This window comes from Ciconia boyciana, chromosome 2, assembly GCF_034638445.1.
Source record: "Ciconia boyciana chromosome 2, ASM3463844v1, whole genome shotgun sequence".
Lineage (NCBI taxonomy): Eukaryota > Metazoa > Chordata > Aves > Ciconiiformes > Ciconiidae > Ciconia > Ciconia boyciana.
The window spans coordinates 92412591-92431877 of NC_132935.1; the positions used below are offsets into that span (position 1 = coordinate 92412591).

The 19287-nt window shown below is 40.6% G+C and overlaps 1 protein-coding gene across 1 annotated transcript; it reads left to right on the top strand.

Annotated features, from left to right (window-relative positions):
* Positions 1-5556: 5556 nt before the first annotated feature.
* LOC140647941 (ovalbumin) lies at positions 5557-11066 on the top strand. The gene is made up of 7 exons (XM_072853175.1): positions 5557-5724; positions 6353-6403; positions 6992-7120; positions 7798-7915; positions 9120-9262; positions 9437-9592; positions 10671-11066. The coding sequence occupies exons 1-7, from the start codon at positions 5557-5559 to the stop codon at positions 11064-11066; spliced, it is 1161 nt and encodes a 386-aa protein (XP_072709276.1).
* The last annotated feature ends 8221 nt before the right edge of the window (positions 11067-19287 follow it).

Below are 19287 nucleotides of genomic sequence, written 5' to 3' on the forward strand. Positions count from 1 at the left end.
GGAGTGAAAATAGTGGCACAGATCTGAGGTTCAGTATAAACAGTGTGAGAAAACAGCTTACTAGGTGTAGACACATAGATTCACAGAATCAGAGTATCTCAAGTTGGAAGGGACCCATAAGGATCACCAAGTTCAACTCCCTGCTCCTCGCAGGACTACCTAAAACTAAACCAGATGACTAAGAGCATCGTCCAGAAGCTCCTTGAACTCTGACAGGATTGGTGCCTGTTCCCTGAGTAGCCTGTTCTAGTGACCAACCACCCTCTCAGTGAAGAACCTTTTCCTAATGTCCTAATCGGAACTTCCCCTGATGCAGCTTCATTCCATTTCCTCGTGTCCTATCACTGGTCGCCAGAGAGAGCAGATCAGCACCTCCCCTTTTGCTGCACCCCTTGAGGAAGTTGTAGACTGCCATGAGGTCACCCCTCAGCCTTCTCTTCTCCAAGCTGAACAAACCAAGTGACCTCAGCCGCTCCTTGTAAGTCTTGCCCTCGAGGCCTTTCGCCATCTTGGTTGCCCTCCTCTGGACAGTCTAACAGTGTGATGCGCTTCTTATACTGACGTGCCCAAAAGCGCACACAGTACTTGAGGTGGGCCTGCACCAGTGCAGTGTAGAGCGGGACAATCGCCTCCCTCGACCAGCTAGCTATGCTGTGCTTGATGCACGTCAGGACACAGTTGGCCCTTTTGGCTGCCAGGGCACACTGTTGACTCATATACAGCTTGCCATCAACTCAAACCCCCAGATCTCTTTCTGCGGGGCTGCTCTCCAGCCTCTTGTTCCCCAGTTTGTATGTATAACCAGGATTACCTCGTCCCTCAAGGAGAATCCAGCACTTGCTCTTATTAAATTTCATACAGTTGGTGATTGCTCAGCTCTGTAGTTTATCCAGATCTCTCTGTAAAGCCTCTCTACCCTCGAGGGAGTCCACAGGTCCTCCTAGTTTAGTATCATCAGCATATGCTCACTTTGGCATGTTCTCCTCAGCCTGTTCAGCTTTGAAGGACTCTTAATAACCATTATTTTGTGGACATGAAGCTTAAAAGCAAAGCAAGGTGTGATACACTCCCTGTGACTCTCACGATCCAGGCACGCCTCCCAGTATTTTATTATATGCCAGATATTCTTCTGGCCACATAGCACTAGAAAGCACTTCTTCCACTGCTGATGTCTGTGGCACCACCTCACTTCCTGAGCTACACAGATGAAATGGGGACCCACTCTGCCAGTGGATACAAAAGAGGGAATGTGGGTACTTGTTTAAGTGTTCAGTGCTTGGCTCACTGGTACACCAAACCGTTGGGTGAGAAACACCCTGTAGTTATTCACCACTCTTAAGACAGGTTATGGTGAAGTGTTAATAAAACATTTATTCATAACATCCAAAGGAGGCAACACACTGAACAATATTCATAAAAATGTAAGTGATAAAAAAAACGAAAAAGAAAAAGAAAAGCTTAATTATATATGCTAGGGTTACTTTGGAAACACCTTGCTCTTACTGACCTGACCTTGTGTCTGTTCAGAAAAAATGGCTGACAGTTTTGGCCGTAGTGGGTAACTCGTCCCTTTTCTGTAGTGGAGACTCTCCTAAGACAGAAATTATTTAGGATCCTCCACCTGACAACTCAGCCAAGGATAGAGCTTCTCCTAGAGAGTTTCCATTAAAAAAGCACCACATACTCCTAGTTTCACAAGGCTTGCTCACCCTTACAGCTGCTTTCCCTTTGAACGCAGGGGAAGGTGAGCTGGGAGTTGAGGTACTAGCTGAGCTGCCCAGTCCCCTGGCTGTATCTATGAGACATGGTCTCAGACCAGGCCTCTAGAAATATTGAAATTTTCCTACTAAAACAGCCTACTTACTACCTCCCTTCCAAGTAGATCTTCGACGATTCTTCTCAGCTATGGTAGCACTGTCTTAATGCTTTAAAGTATCGGGAAGCATTCGATGCTGGATGTCTTCTCCAGCACCTGGCTGGCTGGTAAACAGTTCCTTGCCTCAGTGAGAGGCAAACTGGTCCTTCTTTTCCTAGTTATTTCACCAGGATGTTTCAGTGGGGCAGGACCACCTGGCCTACATTGATCTGTATATTACAGAATCACAGAATCACAGAGTCTTATAGGTTGGAAAAGACCTTTAAGATCATCAAATCCAACGGTAAACCTAACACTACCAAGACCAGCACTACACCATGTCCATAAGCAAACAGATGCGAAGAGCTAAGTAGAATACATGTACACAACTCATTACTGGCGTTTGATTGACCAGATGGTGGAGATTTTTGATTAACAACACACCAGGGAGACTCATTCCCCATTCCCTTTCTCCACCAACATACTAATACATATTTTGTAGGTAGGGATAATGTTTTCTGAGAAGCACTTCTATCATCAGAAAAAGCAGACAGGCTTTTTAGGCTTTCTTAAAGGCTGAAACAAAAGCAGTAGGCCTGACATTAAAAAAAGTGAGAATTATTCTGTGCTTAAGTATAGATATTTATCTGTCAGACTATCTGTGGGAAAACAAAAAACCCAACCCAAACCAAACCAAAACACTTGGCTGATTGATAACTGTGGAGTAGTGATCTAACAAAAAGTAACACTTCCACTACAATCTTGTCTAAGTCCTCAGACTGCCTTGGTGACAACAACTCGGCAAGGAGAATGTAGATTTCTATGGCATGTTTATTTTCACAAAAGGAAGCAGACTGAGGCAAAGAAAACTGCACTGTCTAAACTTTTGACAGCAGTACAGGAGCCTACCTCTTCTTAACAGAGATCACAGTCATCTCCATATATGTTCTAAAGAATTATGTCGTACTGACTTTGGGATTTCCCCCCCACCTCTTTTAAAATCACATAGTGCTTTACAGAGGTCAGAATGGTTTCTTTACTGTTTGTCCATTCTATTATTTCAATACAGAACAATTGCTTTTATAACTGAAATGTATTTTCTATTGTATATTATGATTGTCCCACAGACCATGAACACTCCTTTAGCTGGATTTCACAGTTCCTCTGTCATCTGCCAGGCCATTAAGTTACCCATGGAAGATCTGAGAGGTACGTTGCAAGTGCATACCACAAACACATTTGGAATTGACTACTTTTTACTTTGTCTGGGGCTATGTTTTGCTATTACTCCCTGAGAATAAAATAGTTTGCTATAAAACCTTCACACCCATCAAAAGATCTTTTTTAAATATCCCACTTTTCAAAGAAAATGTGCCTGCTTTTGACTTTCATCTCAATTGGTTTTCTCACACGCACCCTTCTTTATTTCCCCAGTTTTGTTAGTAGAATAATAGGCCAAGTCCTGTTCTCACTTATTTTCTGTCTAGCATGGCTCAGCTGCATTTTGTACATTCAAAAAGGATCAATTGAAATAGAGTTCTGGTCTGTTACTACAACCATAATAACAAATTTATTAGTTATTGACAGATTGACTAATAAGTGCTAATTATGTTTTCCATCAGTAAGGAGTTCACATTTTTTGTTTTTATTAACATCCTGGTATCTAGTTGCAAATGAGGCTTAAAGGAACATGAGCATTATTTCCCAGTCTTTTCTCCAATGCAACAGTCCTGATGTACTGGTGGAAAACACTGTTATACAGAATGAAAAACTAGTATTTGCTCTCCCTTCAATCAAAAATGGACCCATTGAAACTAAAATCTCACCTAATCCCATTAAATTATTTTTATGGTGTCAAAGGTCAAACTTCTGAAGGGCAGCAGTGGGTGGGTCACAATTCAGCCTGTATAAATTCCCAAGGGCCCAGTCAGTCTGTCTACATACAACTGGAAAGCTGTATTGCCTTTGGTGCTGAAGCTCAAAAGGTAAGTATTTCTCTAGGAAAATTTACCTTCTCACTATATTATTTCTCACTTATGCCTAGACTTAAAAAGTGAGCAATTATTGTGTTGTGCTTGATATCTTTAAGGACAAAATATTTACATTATATTCTCTACAAATCTTCTCACCTGTGTGTACGCATTCTACACTATTTTATTATGTGTAAAACCTGAGTATTTGTTTTCAGGAGACTTTTAAAAAGTTTATTCTTTGTGCTTAAAATATTATTTTATGCTTAAAATATGATCTTATTTCAGAGCAGCTTATCCTCTCATTCAGTATCTTTTAAGTTCGATTTTGGCAGCCAAAGAATAAGTTTGCTTGATTGACCTCCGGTTCAACAGGGTGCACTGAGAGCAAAACTGCGGCATTCATTGAATTTGATAGGTTTATTTTAGTGTGAAATTTCTCTAACAGTTGCATCCCTGGAAAATACAGGGAATCTTGTGAACACTACACAAGATAAAAATTTGTGTGGGTGTGCAGACTTATATTTTTACAATAATCTATAAATATGAACTTGTATACAGAAAGGAAAGTGAGAGAAATGTGTGTACAAGTGTATGTGTATACTCACAAGCATGGTCACTAAAGACTTTATTGGGGTTTAATACTCCAAAGGCAAACTTGAGATCCCAGCATTAAGCACCTACATAAGGGGCTGGATTTTGAAAGACAACAAACCTCCACAATTTCTATAAATGACAGTAAGGAAACTAGATTTATGCTGACCTCAGAAGTTGTGCTTTACATAAGCAGAGTGGCTACACAGGACTTACACCGTCCAGCACTTTATAGCAGCCTCAGACAGAAACAAATATAAAGCTTTTACTGGTCTATGCCACAAACAAATATTCATTTAACAGTGCTGTATTATGGTAGACATTGCTACTTTATCATGTCTGCATTTCTATTCTACCTGAATGTCACTAATAAAATTTAATTTCTCAGAAAGGTTATAGTGTAGTATATATAGATATATTTAAGCAAAGCAAGCTATATCTGAAAGCACAATAGGGTGGAATATGAATTTTGTGCATCAGTCTCTCTCCTAGACTAGGTGACCTTAGACAAATTATATTGCCTATCCATGCTTCCACTACTAAAACAAGGGTAAAGATACGAGCCTTTGAAGATCTACTGACAGTAAGTACTGTGCAACAATCAGATATTTTACTGCACTTATTTATTTTTAGAAAATAAAAATAGTCAGCCAGCCTCTGCTTTTACTTATATCTGCCTGAACCCTGAGCAAGTCTACTAAAATTTGCACTTTAAATTTCCAGCTTTGCAAGTATATCAAAGACAGATCATATTTTCTTGTTTTCATCAAAGGTACTACAAAGTACCAAGGAATTCTAGCCTTCACTGAATGAAAATAAGTACAGGCAATTGTTGTTTGACTGCTTTGAAAAGGTAAACAGAAATCACATACAGACTTAAGACCTCTGAGGAACTTTACTGCCAAAAAAGCAACCAAATACAAATGCAGAAAGAAACAGATTCATGAATACAGAGTTTCTAACATGCATAAGAGGTGAGCATAGCAATAGGCATGTTACCACAGAATTACTTCAAAACTACTTGTTTATATTTCATTGCCTAAAAACTACTATTAAAGTGCATTGCGCTGTCTTTGTATGGTATTCCGTCATTACATTGTCATTCTGCTGTTTGCTCTAGACAATACTGGTTTCACAATGGGCTCCATCGGTGCAGCAAGCACGGAATTTTGTTTTGATGTATTCAAGGAGCTGAAAGTCCAGCATGTCAACGAGAACATCTTCTACTCCCCCCTGAGCATCATTTCAGCTCTGTCCATGGTCTACCTAGGTGCAAGAGAAAACACCAGGGCTCAGATAGATAAGGTGAGGCTACAGCTAAGGATTTAAACCTTCCTGCTGGTCAACAGAACCATAGCACTTAATTATATGATAATGTCCCTTGCATAGCTCAGAGGCTAAATAATCTGGATCCAGAGTTATCAAAAGCCGTGGCCACCTCAAACTCCCATAGTGTTAAACGAATGCATCAGCCAGAAATCTTGAAACTGGACTTAAGTTTTAATTTTATCATTGTTAGCAGTAGGATTCTCAAACAGAACAACACATTCCAGTGGTCCTTTGTTTAGCGTAAGGAAAGTAGATAAAATCTCCAGGGAAAGAGCCAAAACATGTCTCCAGACTGCAAAATGTTTCACATGAGTTTTCTACAGCTCTCACTTCCTTCATAGAGAGTGGCTGGCTCGTTACCCGGAGGGAAGTTAGTATTATTAATAGCACACACTGGAGCTGATTTCTAGATGTTCAACAGAAAAAGAGATCATCTAAGCAGCCAACAGTAGGCACAGCTATTCACAGATGGTATGGCTGCATTGCACCTTTTGAGTCATCCAGCTTCTCAGTTAGCCAATACTTCAAACATCATGTGTTAATCTCAGTTGCGTAACCTTTTTGTCATACCTGTTATTTCAACTACTGTTCTTCTCAATTACAGGTTGTTCACTTTGATAAAATCACAGGATTTGGAGAAAGTATTGAATCTCAGGTACAGAAATAATTTCATCTCCTTCTCTATGTCACTTTCTCCTGGGAGCAAAATCTAGCAGATAAAGCAGTCTCTTAGCAGTTCCAACCCCTCTCTGATGAGCAGCTAGTGATCTGCATCCAGCAGTTGGGGGAACATTTTGTTCATAAGAATAGACAGAGAAGGGAGGTAACAGAGGATTCAGAACAAACATAAGATGAAACCCAGCACCATAATATTGGGCAAATAGGGAAAATTATAGATATTTGTATGCTTAGGCAAGGTAGATGAATGTTACTGTTTAAATGGGACTGGTTGGGAATGGAGGAATGCTTACCTGATCTGCTGGAGCTAGATTACTGTAGCGGGTAATTAAAAGTCCCCCTGAGAGAGGGATGAGGAAATTACAGTAGAAAAACAGCACAGAACTGTGTGTTTTAGAAAATTACTACATCTGTGTAGTTATAGCAACAAGACATACAGGATGAACAACAGTATTGTAAGCAGAAGTGTCTGAACTACTCTACTCTTCTCATATAGTATGAAAAACCTACTAACACTAAAATAACATCATTTATCTTTTTATTTGTATTCATGCCAACGACTCAGTGCGGCACATCTGTAAGCGTCCACACTTCACTTAAAGACATGTTCACCCAAATCACCAAACCAAGTGACAATTATTCACTCAGCTTTGCCAGTAGACTTTATGCTGAAGAGACATACCCAATCCTACCGGTGAGTTGCTCTAAGACCTGATCTGAGTGTATTTCCATGTCAAAGCTGTACCATTCTCTAATGCAAAAGCACTATCAGAAGTCTAGGTTCTACTAAAGAAATTTTCTTCCATATGGAAGACAGGATTCATGACTTCTTTCTATCACAGCCCTAACCCTCTACAGTCTTGAGAAAAAATACGCCTAGCCAAAAAGATGTTTGTGCAAAGTACAATCATGATCCAATCACATCAAGGTATAATTGATAACTTTAGTTGGAAAGAGTTAACTCCAACTGTTTTCTCAACTTGTAAAACAAACCTGAAAAATAACTTCAGGTTCTCAAAAATATTCCAAGTTTTCCCATTGAAAGGAACATTTAGTTTGAAATTAAAGGAAAATACCACTGCAAAAAAAAAAGTTAAAAAGTGGGCAAAATGAAAAAAATCATGCTTCAACTGAAATGAATGCCATTTTTGGATCAAACTCAGTTCTGGAAAATATTTTTTAAAATGTGAGCATATACTCTTGCTTGAAGCAATGAATGTCAAATCTTAAGATGCTTATGAACTAGAATAATGGCTTACTCATTAGCCTTAATAAGCAGATTATTCATATCTCTTAATTTCAGTCTTGTATTTCACATTTGCAAAATGCTTTGACATGCTGATCTGAAAACTGCATACTCTTCCTTTGCAGGAATACTTACAATGTGTGAAGGAACTGTATAAAGGAGGCTTGGAAACTATCAGCTTTCAAACAGCTGCAGATCAAGCCAGAGAGCTCATCAATTCCTGGGTTGAAAGTCAGACAAATGGTAAGAGCAAGCCAAGTATCGGCATAGGTATTTTCCCTTCTGCCACCATGTTTGAACAGCATATGAGAACACTTAAGTCAGGAGACAAAAAACCCAAAACCTCTCCCTCTGTTCCTTCTCCCGGATAACAGATCAGTTCCTAGATATAGAACTATCATTTAACAATTTTTATTTCCTCAGACACATCCCTTTTAGAGGACTCTCTATATCTGTAGGGGCTTTGCGGGTATGTAATACTTCCAGTCCTGATGAAAGGGACAGCACTAGAATATGCTTTGTACACATTGTCAAATGGTTTGACACTAATGTTGAGATTCTGGCTATCGTTTGATCAGCACGCTTTGCCCTCAAGCTTCCCAGAGTTGTTGTGTGCCTGTTGAGTAGGGCATGCAGTCATAAGGTAATTCAGAAATCTTAACAGGTAAAGGGCAATGGAAAACCACAGAGTTAAGAAATGGCAGGGAAGTGTATGAAATGCATAGAAAGAGGTATACCACAATTGGGATTTTTACCCTACTGCACTTCCATGTGGTTCCTCCATTCTTCCAGTCTCTTCCTGGCCCACTCAAAACATTCCTTTCCCTCATGCTTGAAACACATGGCCTGAACAGCAAACACAGATAAAAGATGCTGAATTTTAACTGAAATGAAAATATCACAATGACACAACCTCTGGTATGGTGTCATACTTTGAAGGAGAAAACCAGGCCGTGATTAAGCTACATGTGCATGAGGACCACAGAATAAACAATAACAAAATATAAGAAGAAAGCAGAGAAAACTTCTGGTTTCCTTTCCTGCTACCTTCTTTATACAGATATCTCTTTTCAACTTTGGTTTGAAGCAAGAAGTAATTATGTTCACCGTTTGGGTTGGAGACCATCTTGAGATAAAAGGTTCCAATGGTTCTTCCTATTGTCACAAAATATATAGGTTTATTAATTTTGTAACAAGTAAATCTCTGGGTCTTATAACTCTCATTATAATTCTTTACACAGAGGGAAACAAGAACTATTGCCAACAGCAGTGAGCAAACCAACCTCAGAAGTACAAGATTACAGCTGCAAAAACAAAACAATGTCCCTGCCTTACACCCTCCCCACAAATTCTATACCCTTCATTTAATGTTGTGATTGCCAAGTAAGATGTATTATACACAGATGTGTTATATACATGTGTTCTCTTTTCCTATGCATTCTTAAAGGAATGATCAAAAATATCCTTCAACCGGGCTCTGTGGATCCTCAGACTGAAATCGTCCTTGTTAATGCCATTTACTTCAAAGGAATGTGGGAGAAAGCATTTAAGGATGAAGACACCCAGGCAGTGCCTTTCAGAATAACTGAGGTACATGGGCATACATCACCTTACAGGTGTCTTCTAGAATTCATGAAGAGAATAGACAAGTTGTCATACAATCTTCCTGAACAAGAGCAATCAGTAGTTTTAACCATAAGTAGACATTTCTACACTCTAAGAATAATCTTTGTGAAAACTATATTATCTTCTTTGTTTTTGCAGCAAGAAAGCAAACCTGTGCAGATGATGTATCAGATTGGTTCATTTAAAGTGGCAGTGATAGCTTCTGAGAAAACGAAGATCCTGGAGCTTCCATATGCCAGTGGGGAGCTGAGCATGTTGGTGCTGTTGCCTGATGATGTCTCTGGCCTGGAGCAGGTATGGTCCTGGCAGTTGGGTTTCAGAAAACCATAAACACAGTGAAATATAGGTGCTGCCAAGCCCTTCACAATAAAGTTATCCTAAAACACTTCACCAGCACAGATCTGAACACTGGCAACATGGCATTGTTGCATAGAAGCATGCAGCTGTCTCAGTGGTCCTGCAATAGTTTGTGCTGAGCATGGATTGCTTAAGGAACTGCTTCAGTGGGTTAAATCTTGGTCACTGCAGAACAGATTCTTCTCAGCTAAGCAGCTGTTACTCTAGCAGCTTGAATGCAAAAGGTTTTATATCTCCATTCCTGCACACTGAGGAGCTTCCTGGGAAGTTCATGTTAGCTTTAGTAGTTGTAATTATTGTTTGGTTTAGCTGTGCTTAACATGCTTCCTTCATATGTTCAAAAATTAAACTATCTAAAAACTGAATATGAGGGATACTGGAATGGTTAAAGCAATTTCAGAAAATAAAATTTACATGATATACTATTGTTGATATGAACAGAATACAGGAATGGGATATTGTCATTAGCAGGACTGTAGTTAGTCTGAATAGGAAAAGTTATGTAATAAATGAGAGTTCATTGAAATGTTTGTACACTAACTCAAAGAATCTAAATTAGGAAAATTAAGAGGCATTTGAACACAGCTAAATTTTCTCAGTAATAACTGATAGTTCAGGTATTAGTAATTTGTTACCATTAACAGCTGGTTACTTGGAGGTCTTAAATGTAGAAAAAGCTTACACCTCAAAAGCACAGAATTATATTTGGAATGTATTTCCCAAGCAAAGAAGATAAATATGGAAGGGCTTTAGATGAAATTTGCTGAGTAGCCGTCTCATTAAGGAAATTAATTGGCAGTGAGCCTATTAAAGAAATAGAAAGCAGGACAGAGCAGAGAAGAAAGAGTCATAGTTTGCTTTCCTCTCCTAGATACATTACTCTGTATATACCTAGAAAAATACCATGCCAAGAGCAGTCAGTTTAAAAGAGAAAAAACTCCACCACTGGTACTGCATTGCCACAAAGGAAGTTGTGCTCTCATCCCAGAGATCTCGTTTGCTTGTCTCCTTGCAGCTTGAGACTGCAATCACCTTTGAAAAACTCGTGGAGTGGACCAGTTCTAATATGATGGAAGAGAGGAAAATGAAAGTGTATCTCCCCCGCATGAAGATTGAGGAAAAATATAACCTCACATCTGTCTTAATAGCCTTGGGTGTGACTGACCTGTTCAGCTCATCAGCCAATCTCTCTGGCATCTCTTCAGCAGAGAGTCTGAAAGTGTCTGAAGCCATCCATGAGGCATTTGTGGAAATTTCTGAAGCAGGCAGTGAGGTGGTAGGCTCAACAGGAGATGGGATGGAGGCTACTACTGTCTCTGAAGAGTTTAGGGCTGACCACCCTTTCCTCTTCTTGATCAAACACAACCCAACCAACAGCATCCTCTTCTTTGGCAGATGCTTTTCCCCTTAAAGAGAAGAAAGCAGAAAGAATTTCTGTCCCTCACAGCAAGACACAAAGTACTGCAGTATCAGGGGTAGAAAGAAACGCATACTCTCTCTTTCATCCATATTTTCTAAAACCGGAAGGCTTTATTTAAAAAAAAAAAAGTGAGAGAAATTATGCCATGAAAACAGAGGCCCTTTGCCTTTCCTTTCTGCAGAGCAATATTATTTACTCATGGATGAAGAGTTAAGGGCATGAAAACAGGACCCAAAGAAAGCATGAGCATGAACAGAGATGTTCTTGGTGTAAGTTAACAATAATACTGCGGAATCATCACACTGAAAAAACACAACCCCATTTATCAGCAGAAATTTTATGGGAAAGAATGCAGCCTTCTAATTAAGCCAGGTTTCTCTATGGCCAAGCTTTGTGGTGACTCCTCTGGAATTAGTCACTCGAAAGCTCCCAGATTAAACTCTAAACTATCACCAACCATTCCTACTCTGACAAGGCAATTGCTTTTTCTTTGTGCTCCTGATACTGCAAGGCTCTTCCTCACTTTCTAAAGATACATTATAGAAATCTTATAATTCATATTTCTCCTTAAACTGTTTTGGCTCAATCATCATGAAATATGGCATGTTACTATTCAAATTGTTTTCCATGTATCCATATGTAATGAGTCTTACAGATGTACTCTTTTGGTCCTTTAATCATAATAAAAACATGTTTAAGCAAATGCATTTCATTTGGAGTATTTCAAGTGCACCTGGGACAGGGTATTCCTGGTTATACATACAAACTGGGGAACAAGAGGCTGGAGAGCAGCCCCGCAGAAAGAGATCTGGGGGTTTGAGTTGATGGCAAGCTGTATATGAGTCAACAGTGTGCCCTGGCAGCCAAAAGGGCCAACCGTGTCCTGACATGCATCAAGCACAGCATAGCTAGCTGGTCGAGGGAGGCGATTGTCCCGCTCTACACTGCACTGGTGCAGGCCCACCTCAAGCACTGTGTGCGCTTTTGGGCACGTCAGTATAAGAAGCGCATCACACTGTTAGACTGTCCAGAGGAGGGCAACCAAGATGGCGAAAGGCCTCGAGGGCAAGACTTACAAGGAGCGGCTGAGGTCACTTGGTTTGTTCAGCTTGGAGAAGAGAAGGTTGAAGGGTGACCTCATCACAGTCTACAACTTCCTCAAGGGGTGCAGTGAAAGGGGAGGTGCTGATCTGCTCTCTCTGGTGACCAGTGATAGGACACGAGGAAATGGAATGAAGCTGCATCAGGGGAAGTTCAGATTGGACGTTAGGAAAAGGTTCTTCACTGAGAGGGTGGTCGGTCACTAGAACAGGCTACTCAGGGAAGTGGTCACAGCACCAATCCTGTCAGAGTTCAGGGAGCGTCTGGATGATGCTCTTAGTCATCTGGTTTAGTTTTAGGTAGTCCTGCGAGGAGCAGGGAGTTGAACTTGGTGATCCTTATGGGTCCCTTCCAACTTGAGATACTCTACGATTCTATGATTCTTTTATCAGAGTTGGTTCATTGCTTACAGGGAGATGAGGAATGAGAGTCTGTCCTAACTCTGGGCTAAGATACAATATTTAGACCAATCTTCTGCCAGGAAGGGACCAGCGTGATCCATAATCCCTCACGCATGCAACTCAAACTAGTCAGATATAACACTTTCAGCACAAACCATGATTCATTCAGTCTCTCTGAAACAGGAGCTGGTAAGCAGTTTGGAAGGCAGCTGGATACATGCAGAATCTGCATCCCACTGAGACACAACACTGCCTTGGAGAACACATGGGAATGGGAAATAGGAAGGAGTTTTCTAGTTATCTTTGTGGTGTGTTTATAAAGCTTTACAGGCTCTTATTTTGTAACTAAAGAGAATAATCATGCTAAGAGAAGCAATGTCTATGGCAAGTTATAGTTTCTCTCTGGAATGAATTATTCTTCCCTTTGTCACTGAAGCAAGAAAGGAAACAGATCTGTGAGAAACTGTCACAGAGAAGTACCAGAAGAGTGAAAGAGAAAGGTTTTGGGGTGTGAAGTTACTGCAAGAAAGCTATGCTCTTTCCTGACTCCAGTATGCATGGCATGGCACCAGTGCTGGGTGGTCTGTGGTGAAATGTTTTTTCAGCTCCACTGCACAGTCTTTTGCTTGTTCTACTTGTTTTGACTTCCCCCCCAATCCCCCAAGATAACACATACTTTGACAGGACCTAGGGGGCATAACTTGCTGGTAGCAAACATGATCTTGCAAAAGGAGGAAGATAACATGACACCACCTTCACTGGTGTATAAATAGTTCAAAAATTTTCCTTCACTTTCCTGTACCTTAGTCGATTGCTGGTCAGGAGATAACAAATGGGGAAATTTATTGCAAGAGAGCTAACAGTGTGTTTACTATTGTCCTGGCATTTCTGTTGATGGAAATAGGGCACCTAAAATTCTCAGGACAATTAATTTTCAGCAGATTTGTTCTAAAACTGCACTATTTCTAGGCCCTTGAAGTTCTTATCAATTAAAACATACTTCTTCACAAACAGAAGATGCAAAGAAGTACATCTGCTCCTGTATGTAGACAGATAGATTCAGTGCTGCCTCCTGATTTCTGCTGACTTCTCCTGCCAGCACCGCAACAAGCAGTCATATTCTTGTCCTCAGTAGTCACTTCCTCAACCAGCTGTGCAGGCCATCCATCTCTAATACACAAATGAAAAAAATATACAAACATACATTCTCAGTCTTATGTTTTCAGACACTGAAAACTTTGAAACCATTTTGGGACTTGGCAAATCACACACCCACCAAGGAATGGATGCTGGAGTCCTCAAATCTCAGACAGAGAAGTAGAAAAAAACTATCAGCTAAAAACTTCAACAGCCTTCCACACCTGAGGCACTGTAGCTTCCGTAATAACAGGCACCTCTGTCACCCAGCATGGAACAAGTCCTCCTTTGTGCCAACACAGGAGGCTACAGCTTCTTCAGTCCATCCCTAAAGAAGCAAAATAGTCAGCACCATGTCCCAGAGACTTTGGCTCTCTGCTGTGTCATGAAGTACAGGTGGATTACCCTCTCTTTTACCCCCAGTATTTCTTTCAGCACAAGTATGGAAGAAGGCTCAGACTCACAGCTTTAGGACCTGTCATAAGAGGCTTTTACTGCTCTACCACCACACCCCATATATATTTGTAATTTCCCACATGCAAAGAGACACAATTAATTCAAAGGCTTAGTGAGTTGTGCAGATACAAGACCACACTTGTTTGCTTGCCTGCCATCGTACAATGGGAAGGTAATTCACGTAATGAATTTCCATAGAGATGACAGAATTTGACCCTAGGGCCCTACTCTTTATTCCGGTCCTAATTCTTCAAATACATAAGAATGCAAGTAATATTGCTCAGTTGAACAAAGTCAGTTATTTGCAAAACTTGGTCTCCTGAAGTTCACAGAGTCAGAGTAACTTGTGTTGGAATGGGCAGCTGACAGTCATCTGGCCCTAACTTCAAAGATATACCAGGTTGCTCAGGGCCCTTCCCAGTCAAATGCTGCATATCTTTAAGGTTGGAGAATCCACAATGTTCTGATTAATTTCATTTTAAACATAAATCCAAATCTCACTAATGCAGAAGTAGTGTAAGCCATCCAGCCAGTTTAGCTTTCTCTCACCAAATGAGAGTTGGCCACATGTGAGAATAAGCCCCACCAGTTCCTTCATTTTGATTCTCCCATGGTCAGCCCACAAAGCTCTCACTGTCTTTCCTCACTTTTAACCCTCTTGGAACCAAACTCTACAGAATACCTCTGTAAGTCCCAAGCAGTGCTTAGTCACACTGTGAACAGCAAATTCCTAGGATGGTGAACAATGCTTAGGAGCAAAGGTGAGATACAGAGCTTCATGCTACACATTTTTAGTCCCAGTAGCATCATTTATACTTTGTCTCCATTTTATTATATGTGGATATCAATGGGCTATCATTTGTACCTGGCCTCCCTTTCCTCACTGTTATACTCTTAAACATCACAAGATAAAGACTTTAATACCATACGGTCTAACTGTCTTGTGACATGAGCCAATGCTCACAATTGCATGCTACTCCTGGGAAAAAAATATTCCAAACTCATTTTGAGATTTTATTTTTTCAACTTATACAGCACTTTCCTACTTTGTCTAAATGTTAGCAATAGCAACCCACAGTCTAAAATCAATGCAGGCAAACAATGAACTTCTACTAGTGGCACCTTACAGACGACAGGAACAGGATCCTGGAGGTGAGAAAATCCTTACAGTGGAAGGCTGACTTCTTAGTCACAATGGTAAAATTCCAGTGTTGTGGCTCTGATAAGAGGTCAACATGGAGAGGGAGAATAGTGAGGTGTCAGATGAGTTCCTGTAAGGAAGGCAGAGATATAGGAATGTTGTGGTTTAACCGGGCAGGCAGCTAAACACCACACAGCTGTTCACTCACGCCCCGCCCCAAGTGGGATGGGGGAGAGAACTGGAAAAAAGGTAAAACTCGTGGGTTGAGATAAAGACAATTTAATAGGAGACAGAAAAGGAAGGGAAAATAATAATAATGATAAAAGAATATACAAAACAAGTGGTGCACAATGCAGTTGCTCACCACCCGCTGACTGATGCCCAGCCAGTTCTCAAGCAGCGGCTGCGCCCCCCCAGCCAACTCCCCCCAGTTTTTGTTCAGCATGATGTCCTATGGTATGGAATATCCCTTTGGCCAGTTGGGGTCAGCTGTCCTGGCTGTGTCCCCTTCCAGCTTCTTGTGCACCTCCAGCCTTCTTGCTGGCAGGGCAGTATAAGAAGCTGAAAAGTCCTTGACTTAGTATAAGCACTGCTCAGCAACCACTAAAACATCAGTGTGTTATCAACATTATTCTTATCCTAAATCCAAAACACAGTATTATATCAATTATTAGGAAGAAAATTAACTCTATCCCAGCCAAAACCAGCACAGAGAATTAAAAGTGAACAAAGGGGGTGGAGGAGGAATCATTAAACTTTACAGGGCTGTGTGTAAGAGCAGTTCCTCTTTCCTCTTCCCTCTTTTCTCTTTCATTCTGCCTCATTTCCCTTGGGTATGGTTCATTGCTATCCAGGAGCTCCCTTTCCCCAATACTGAAAAGTTATTGTAATGAAGGAGGAAACATCATAGAAGAAGATAGCGAAGGTGCCATTCTGTATTTCCTCCCCAAAAAAACTCAGAGGAAGAAGTGTAATTGCTAATTGTCTCCACGAGGTGGTACCTGAAGTACAGTAACGGCTTCAGTACAAAACCCAAATACCAGATTAAGCTCAAGGACAGTGTTTTATTAACAAATCTCCCAGGTAAAACATCATTAATAACTGCAGAGCACAGCAAACTGCAAAAACCAACACCGATCTTTAACATGTACAGCAAAACAATGAGCATGGTGCAGATCAGATAAATTAATATCAAGAACAGATGAATCAATAGTGATTTGCAACTGTTAACAGATACAAATTCCTTAACACGCTCTGGTTAATCCGTTATTATCTCAAACCCTTCGGGCCCCACGTTGGGTGCCAAAAAGGACTGTTGTGGTTTAGCCTCAGTTGGCAACCAAGCCCCACACAGCCGCTCGCTCACCCTCCCCCCCGGGGTGGGATGGGGGAGAGAATCTGAAGAGCAAAAGTAAGAAAACTCGTGGGTTGAGATAAGAACAGTTTAATAATTGAAATGAAATAAAATAAAATAATAATAAACTGTAATAAAAAGGAAAACAATGAGAGAGAGAGAGAGAGAGGAACAAAACCCAAGAAAACAAAAACAAGTGATGCAACCACTCACCACGTGCCGACCAACACCCAGCCAGTTCCCGAGCAGCAGTCCCTGACCCCTGGCCAGATCCCCCCAGTTTTTGTACTGAGCATGACAACATATGGTATGGAACATCCCTTTGGCCAGTTTGGCTGTGCCCCCTCCCAGCTTCTTCTGCACCTGGCAGAGCATGGGAAGCTGAAAAGTCCTTGACCAGTGTAAACACCGCTTAGCAACAACCAAAACATCAGTGTGTTATCAACATTATTCTCATACTAAATCCAAAACACAGCACTATACCAGCTACTGGGAAGAAAATTAACTCTAACCCAGCTGAAACCAGGACAGAGCCCTTCCTCTATACCCCGCTCTTTCACATCAGCACAAGGCTCCTGTTTATGTTGTTTAGAAATGTGCTTTGAAGATACATTGACTTGATATTCACATTCTTCATCCCACAACGTGGCTCATCTTGCACTATAGCACTGCAGGCTGGGAAACTCCCATTAACACAAAGCAGGGATCAGCTTTCTGATTCAGTAGCGGTGCACTTGACGTACAGTTACACCCTTTGAGAGATTTCTTCACAAAACCCCCAAGTTTTGGCTAAAGTGCATACAAGCCACACATATGTCATTACTCATAATGCAGTACTGTGTATCATGATTGAGAAATTCAGGCCACTCTTCATATTTTTTATGTCAGCTGCTACCTGGGATACTTTAAAAATGCTCATGGCCTGAGTCATTCAAAGGAAAACTGCACCCTTGCATATGTGAAAACAGTGTGCATATTCATTAACAGATAAACTATATCTTTTCAGATATAGAGATCAGTCCTTTCTCAGAAGTGTTGCACTTCTTAAGAGGGCTGAATTTCTCAGGAAAAACACTACCTTTATTAATTACAGTGTCTAAGCCAAAGCATGTAGAAGTAATAGTAAAGTATGATGAATTGTGCCAGTACGGTCAAATTTCACCACACCTTTGCTTTCTGTAGGCGTGGAGCAAAATGCCTCAGTAATATTTATACAGGAAGCTCACCACACCCTCTGGCAACTCATAAGGTTTAAATACTGTTAGAGTATGTCAGCAAGGATTGCTTGGCAAGGGAAGGCTTGCAAACTTACTCGTAGGAGGTACACAACAGATAGCTATCTACTCTGTTTCAAAATAAAGACATGTGTGTTCTCAACCAACACTTTAAAGGGAAAAAATATACCCAGAGAACTAATGTCTTGTAAACTTAAAAACTGTTTGAGATTTCAGGATGATACAAACTTATCCTACATAAAAATCTGCTATGGCACAACCCCCAATCTGTTGTAACCAGTCTAGGTAAAGCATATACATTATTATTTTCTTTTAGTTGACAAGCTCAGGAAAAGCTTATGTTGTGCTCTCAATTACACTATGACAGAGGCATCACCCAGAGAAGAGTCCTCCTTAGCATAGGAAAGTTCATGTATCTGGTCACTCAGCACCCTTACTATTTCCTCAGTTTCTGTGCCCCTGTCCTCCTTAGAGTTTTTAACTTTAAATCAGAGAGATAAAAAAAAAAATTACATCAGACCTCCAAAGGGATTAAAATATTCTCAGATTTCAAAATCCTTCTCCTCTCCATGCTGCTTGTATCTCCTGAAGTCCTTTTAAAGGTTTGGGGACATTTAAAATCTTTTCATGTTTAGAATCTACTGCCCTGCTCTGGCTGAGCCAAAAACGTGAATAGAGTGCTCTGCTGGCTGAACCAGAAATTCTTCCCTCCCAAGTAAATAAACAGTACTTTTACTGGTAAAAAATATTTGAAGACGTCAGGGAAACTGAACAGCTTTCCTTCAAACATCCCTTCTTCTTTTGATCTATCTGAAATATAGAACATGTTAGTTTTGAATTAAATCAGATTTCCAAGAGCTATACAGAGTTGATAGCTAAAATAAGCTACCAACGAACATGAAAACCAGCCATGGAAAGTTGTATCCTAAAATACTGTGTGAAAGCAGAAGCTACCGTTTTTCTGTGACAGAAAGTCTTTCTCTCAAGACGCTCAAGAGCCTTTATAGAGCACTTTACAATGTTCTGTTTAGACATCAAGTATTTCACCTACTCCTGAACCCAGGTGCTAATGAACAGAGCAACACACTGTGTAGGACAGTCACAATGACTTGTGCTAAGTTACACTGAAACTGGAGGAAAACCAAATGCATTTATACAGCTGAGATCTGGCCAGGGCACTGATGTCCTGCCAATATTTGTCCTGACCAAATGGAAACATGAATGACTACAGCGAAAGAGCGCACAGGTTTACTTCCCACAGGAAGGATACGATTAATACCAATATAAGTCTTCTAGTGTACTGCTGTGTTGACTTAGTATAGAGTGGGAGTGACAGTACTGCTGCTGCTCAGCAGTAGCACTACCCATTGAGCCGCGTCCTCTGGTG

Excerpts from the sequence above, each read along its gene's own strand:
- LOC140647941 (XM_072853175.1), top strand. The coding sequence starts at position 5,557 with ATGGGCTCCATCGGTGCAGCAAGCACGGAATTTTGTTTTGATGTATTC. Across the intron at positions 7,121-7,797 it reads AGACATACCCAATCCTACCG|GAATACTTACAATGTGTGAA; the intron begins GTGAGTTGCTCT and ends CTTCCTTTGCAG. Across the intron at positions 9,263-9,436 it reads TGCCTTTCAGAATAACTGAG|CAAGAAAGCAAACCTGTGCA; the intron begins GTACATGGGCAT and ends TTGTTTTTGCAG.